The 6,400-nt window shown below is 42.4% G+C and overlaps 1 protein-coding gene across 1 annotated transcript in view; it reads right to left on the bottom strand.

Annotated features, from left to right (window-relative positions):
• The window catches only part of Colec12 (collectin subfamily member 12), a 167,428-nt gene that overhangs the window by 16,244 nt on the left and 144,784 nt on the right, over positions 1 to 6,400 (bottom strand). The window contains exons 6-7 of the mRNA XM_021214468.2: positions 1,801 to 2,289; positions 867 to 1,003 (exon numbers count right to left, since the gene is read on the bottom strand). Of these exons, the coding sequence (XP_021070127.1) occupies positions 867 to 1,003; positions 1,801 to 2,289 (626 nt within the window). The remainder of the gene's footprint in view (positions 1 to 866; positions 1,004 to 1,800; positions 2,290 to 6,400) is intronic.

Raw genomic sequence — 6,400 nt, 5'->3', positions numbered from 1 at the left:
AAAGTGTGGATACGTCGCTCCTTCTTAGAATGGGGAACAAAATACCCATGGAAGGAATTACAGAGACAAAGTTCGGAGCTAAGATGGAAGGAAAGACCATCCAGAGACTGCCCCACCTGGGGATCCATCCTATATACAACCACCAAACCCAGACACTATTGCATATGCCAGAAAGATTTTGCTGACAGGACCCTGATATAGCTCTCTCTTGTGAGGTTATGCCACTGCCTAGCAAACACAGAAGTGGATGCTCACAATTATCTATTGGATGGAACACAGGGTCCCCAATGAAGGAGCTAGAAAAAGTACCCAAGGAGCTGAAGGGGTCTGCAACCCTATAGGTGGAACAACAATATGAACTAAACAGTACCTCAAGAGCTCGTGTCTCTAGCTGCATATGTAGCAGAAGATGGCCCAGTCGGCCATCAGTGGGAAGAGAGGTCCCTTGGTCTTGCAAACTTTATATGCCCCAGTACAGGGGAATGCCAGGGCCAAGAAGTGGGAGTGGGTGGGTAGGGGAGCATGGTGGGGGGGAGGGTATAGGGAACTTTTGGGATAGCATTTGAAATGTAAATAAAGAAAATATCTAATAAACAATTGAAAAAATACATTAAAAAAAGAAAAGGAAAGAATTTGTGAGTTACAGTTGGTTTAGGTTTCCTTTAGGCTGCTTCCACTGTATAAATTTTGAATTCATTCATATACTCTCATACCTGGATTAAGCCCATGCAAACTGCAGCCTTCCTTTGTTTATGAGACTAGGAATTTTTGATCTCTTTGACTCTCCCAAAGGTATGCAATTTCCAAGTATAACTTATCTCTAAATTATAGTTTTCTCCAACCAAGTGTGCAGCTGACATACATACCTGTTCTTCTCTTGAGTTTATGAAAACAAGATGGGAAGATTTGTCTTCACAGAAAAGCTTAGCATCTTCAAAAATTTCTTTTTCCAATGAAAAATAGTAGCATTTATCTGTGAAGTTCTTCCAGTGAGGCGGACATCCTAGGAATGTCAAGTTTTAAGTGTTGATTTAGAAAACACAGAAGGAACTCTGAACTTCCTCAGCTGTGTCTAAGATACAAAAGTGACAGCCTTGTACCACTTGCATGCCAATGGAGTGTCCCTGTGTAGATCCCGAGCAGATGTTCACAGATGTGGACTGTACAGCACACAGCAGTGAACACCACACAGTGTAGAATGGCGGAATGGGTTGGTTTAGGCTTTATAATGACAGAAAAAAGAAAGTGGGGTAGGTCCTGATACACAGTCAGCTCCGATCGGCTGGAGGTTGTAAACAGGCGCACTTCAGAACCAAAACCTGGCTCAAGGACCAGCATGAGGGACCCCCACGCTTGGCTCCTAACTAGTATAGTTTTGCAAAAGACTTTCTGTCAAAGAGACAGAAAGGCACCACAATAGCTTCTTAAGCCAAACCAGAATGTGGACTCTGTCACAGAAACCCTATCTGTATACTGGTGGAGTAACTGGTAGAATGGTCTGAAGGAGAAAGAAGAAAGATGAAGGGGGATGGTCAGGGAGCAGCCAGTACAGGATATCTTGAAGGAAGTATTTGGGGTACAGGGGTCTTCTGAAGGCCTGGCTCATCTAAATGTGTAGAGACCTGATAATGTTTAAGCAGGAACACAGGGCCCTGAGTGACAGCACTGAGGCATCCAGAGGGACACACAGGGTCCCTGCTGTTTCGTGTAATTAGGGGACTCCTGGGGGTTGGTTTAGCCAAGCCTATACACTGCCTTATTCCTCCACAATTCCGGCTGAGAAGGATGACTTGGACTTACCATTGGCCTCTGATGCTGGGGTTGGGTCATTCTGCAGAGCCAATGGCTCCATTGCTCCTGAGGGGCCTGGAGGGCCAGGTGGTCCCTTTGGTCCAGGCATGCCTGGCACCCCTGGCAAGCCTGGTAGCCCCCGAGGTCCAGGTACTCCAGGCTCACCCACAGTGCCCTGTAGTCCCTGGAAACCAGGAGGGCCCTGAGGGCCAGGGAGTCCATCCTTGCCTGGTGGACCTTGTGGTCCTGGGTCCCCACTAGGTCCTTGAGGGCCAGGCTTCCCTGGGGACCCACGGGATCCTTTGGGACCCTGTGAGCCTTTGGATCCTTTGCTGCCACGCTCTCCCGGAGGGCCGACTGGTCCAGTTGTGCCCCTCTCACCCGCAGGGCCAGGCGGACCAGGCTCTCCCTTCTCTCCTTTTTGTCCCTTGTTGCCAGTTGGACCAGGTGGTCCCTGAGATCCTCTGTCACCTTTTGGACCTCTGGGGCCAGGAGGACCTAAAACATAAAAACATATATACATGTTCCATTGTGAGTGTATATGCTTATATAGCACACAAACATAGGCATTAAGGAGTGCTTACTGTCTTTAATGTACTGTTGGCTTTGAGGAATAAGGCAGATTGAGAAGCAGCTCACCCAGTATCTTCCTCGGGCTTCAATGTGTATGTATGGCTATGCATATCACTCCCCACACATGTAAATACACCACACACATGTACCACCCACATGCCTATAAAAACAAAAAGATTCAGACACAGAGGGAGAACCAGATGGAGACAGAAGGAGGTGATAGATGGCCATCTGCAATCTAAGGAGAGAGACCTTGGGAGAAACCCACCGTGCAAGACCTGGGCTCCTAGACGTTAAGAGCTGGAAGGAAAGAATTCTGTTGTTTCATCGGGTTTAAATCTGTGCAAAACAATACAATGATGTGCTGGTTTACTTTTCTTTTTAATAACCCTACTCTTCCTGTGCACAGTGTTTAGGATGAAGCTCAACGGTGTTCACTGATGGGATCCATGCTGAAACAGACACCAGTGTTTGTCACCAAAAGAAGTTACGCAGTTTCCCTTCTGTCTCTATGTATTTAGTCTTTGGCTTGCTGAGATCATGTAGCTATCACCTTGCCTGGCAGCTTGATTTAGGACTGTTTATCAAACGCATGAGCCTCACTGTCATAAGCCCAGTACCTTAATATATCAACATTCTGTGTCGGGAGAAGGAAGGAAGAGGATTCCAGGTACTGATGACCTGCCTTGTGTTACCTTATTCCAAGAGGTAGCTCTTCCCAACCTATGCGTTAGGTGGGTCCTAGATCTAGCTATGGAATGGCTGTGGAGAGACCTGTCTTTTTTTTTTTTTTTTTTGATTTAAGCTTTATTGCACTATGATGAGAAAAGATACATAATTTCAATTTATCTGAATTTGTTAACATTTAAAAACATATTTTGAGCAATAGACTTACATCACATTCTTCTTTCCTTTTTGTACCCCAACTCCTCCCAGAGACCCCCCGCCTCAAAACCTACAATACCTTTTGTTTTTATTATATTCTTTAAAAATTATAAACTATTGTAACAATAAAAATGAGTATTATAAAAGTTGTTTGATATAAAACAATCAATTGAACAGTCTTATGTAGATGTTTGTCTACAGCAATACTGAAAATACATGCATTTTTCTCAATATAAATTTTAAATAACTCCAAATATATTAACTCTATGATATTTTAAAATAATATATCAATATTAGTTTTTTTTTAGTGAATATAAATAGATAAAGTCTTTTTGTTTGTTTTGTTTTTTAGTAGAGCTTAAAATCTTGGTTTACTGTGTTACAAATACAAAATAAGAACAGTTTTTGGACATTGGAGTTAATTGCAATAAGGCTGTACTTGAATGTCCCTCACATGACCAAAGGATTTTCTTTCTTGACTCTTAAATGATATTTAAGAATGAGTCCACTGGTTTTATCTGCAACCTGAGTTTTCTTCTCTTTAGTATGAGGGAGTATATTAGCCAATCCATGTCATCGAGAGACAAGCAGGAAGACCTCTTACTATTAAATGTCATCTCCTTAAGTAAGTTGGGGCATGTGTCATTGCAAAATGGTACCCTCGTGGCTTAGAGTGGGAAAGGTAGCTTGCGAGGGGAATATTATTATGCAAAGGTCTATGAAACGGGCACATGAAAATCATAGCTTCTTAGCTGCGTGTTTCACTCAAAGTATATATTAGACCTCAGAAAACCCACCAAGTGAAGATCTATTAGAAAATCCAATCATTTTAGTAATTCTTGATAACACTTTCTAAACTTTCAGCCAATAATTAGTTTCTCAATTCCTCACACTATGGGTTGATGTTTTCCTGAAATCTCCTGGAAATGAGTTTATATGCAAGAAAGAACAGCGGTTTCTCAGGGCTTGCCTCTCATCTCAGTTAGACTTCTTTTTGCAACCCTCCCCAGACTCCAAATGCACACAGATTCCCATTGCAGATCTAAATCCATCTCCCTCATTTGGGGTGGCAGCTTTTTTACTGTTTATTATTTCTGAGTAGGGTCTAGATGACCCCTACCCCCAATTGGAAGTGGCTGAATGTCCTCAGCTAGTGTACATAGAGACACTGGGGCTTGTTTGAAGGAGGGCATTAAACACGGGTTCCAGAGTCAGCACAAAACACCAGCAGATGCTAGTTTCTAAATCACACAATGGAAAGGAATAGGCATAGCAATGTGGCTCAAGTTTATGTCTTTAATAAAAATCTAACTTTCAATAGATTTTCAGCTAGGTTAGTATAAAACAAAGTCTCTTCTTGTAAGGTGTTGCACTTATCCACGGTTCCCAGTTTTACAGTAAGATCAAGCTTAATGTCTGGAACTATGCATAAAGTAGCAGGCCTGTCATATTGCTGGCTTACTCACAGCTCCCTTAACCTTGCAAAAAGCAGATAGCCTACCAAGATGCTGAGTTCTATAGATAATAGGATTCATATGACATACCTTGCTCACTAAAAAAAATTTAGAGGTTTACTTTTCTGGTTACTTAAAGAAAATTGATGAAAAGAACCAAAGTCATTTTAAAAGCCAACCTGGGACATGGAATGTTTTCCTCTAGGGCCCAAGATGCTAGTATCACTGGTTAGCCTCTGGATCATCTCAGGGCTTCGGGTCTTTTATTGGGTGGCTATTGAAGTGAAAGTAAATTGAAATGAGGGGCTGGGGAGATGGTCCACTGTGTAAAGGTGCTAGCTGTGCAAGTCTGACAACCCATGCTTGATCCCTGGGACTCATGTAGTTACAGTCCAGCTTTCATGCAGAGAGGCAGGCACATCACTCACCTACATGCTAGTCAAGTGTGGTGCAGCAGCAGCAGAAATAGGGAAAACTTGCTTCAACCGGATTGAGAGCAAGAGCAAAGTTATTCTTTGACCTCCTCATGTAAGCTGTGCCACATGTGTGCCTATATGTGCACACACACACACACACATATGAATGAACAAATAAATAAATTAAAATATGTTGCATACTCCTACCCCATACTCCTACACATAAAATGGGAAAGTATTGTATGTGTTCAACAACATGAATTTAGAGTCAAATGTGTCATATTATGGAGGCATGTGGATGCTCATGACAGAAGCGCAACTGAGATTTGCTCATTGAATGTCAAGGCTGAGTGTGTAGTTCTCAATTACCAGGGTTCCCATGTGGCTCAAAAAGTTGTTACAGGCTTCCAAAACAGGCTTCCAAAATTCACCCAGACAACCCAAACAGGATGCTGGGTAGCCCTACGTGTGCACTGTCATGGTGTGGCTCCCAGACGTCAGAGATATAGGGAACCTTAAGATGCTGAGTTCTCAGATGTTAGACTTTCCCTCACTGCCTCGATTTGGCTTTGTCATATGGATTATGGACTCTGAGAAGTGTGTTTCTTCCCAGATCCACTTGAGACAGTTTTAAACATGTTTTCCAACAAAACTTCTATGTGACATAAAGTAGAGGAATGGCCTAAGTTCTGTCTAATGTCCAAGTTCTTGGAGATATGATGTTAAGAACTTTGAATGATAGTACCTGGGAGGCCAAAACAGAGGACTGCTACGAATTTGAGGCAGCCCAGGCTACATATTTACTCTAGTTCATCCTGGGATACAATATAAAATTCTGTAACAACAACAACAACAACAAACAGACAGGGTAGAAATAAAAAAGACAATATAATGCAGTTTTCTCATAAAAAAAAACTACTTTGACTGGAATTAACTAAACATATCAATCAGCCAAGTGTTAACTTTCTGTTACTATAGCAAAACACCTTAAGAGGAAATATTTATGTTAGTTCATTGTTTTGGAGCTTCTGGTCCATGGCATGACATCTTGCTTTTGGGCCTGTGACACCAAAGTATCAATCATATCAAGACTGGGAACACCTGGTAGAATAAACTCTTACCTTATGGCTAAGATTAGAAAAGAAACTGGCAGCCCCTTCAAGGTCAAGGGTAGGTAAGTCCCCACTAAACCAGCCCTACATTCTAGTACTTCCCAGTAACAACAAGTCAAAAACTAAGCCTTTAACACATAGACTGATGGGGACCATTCCAGACCCAAAC

This window comes from Mus pahari, chromosome 15 (assembly GCF_900095145.1).
Source record: "Mus pahari chromosome 15, PAHARI_EIJ_v1.1, whole genome shotgun sequence".
NCBI classification, from domain to species: domain Eukaryota; kingdom Metazoa; phylum Chordata; class Mammalia; order Rodentia; family Muridae; genus Mus; species Mus pahari.
This window is presented reverse-complemented; position numbering and strand designations above follow the sequence as displayed.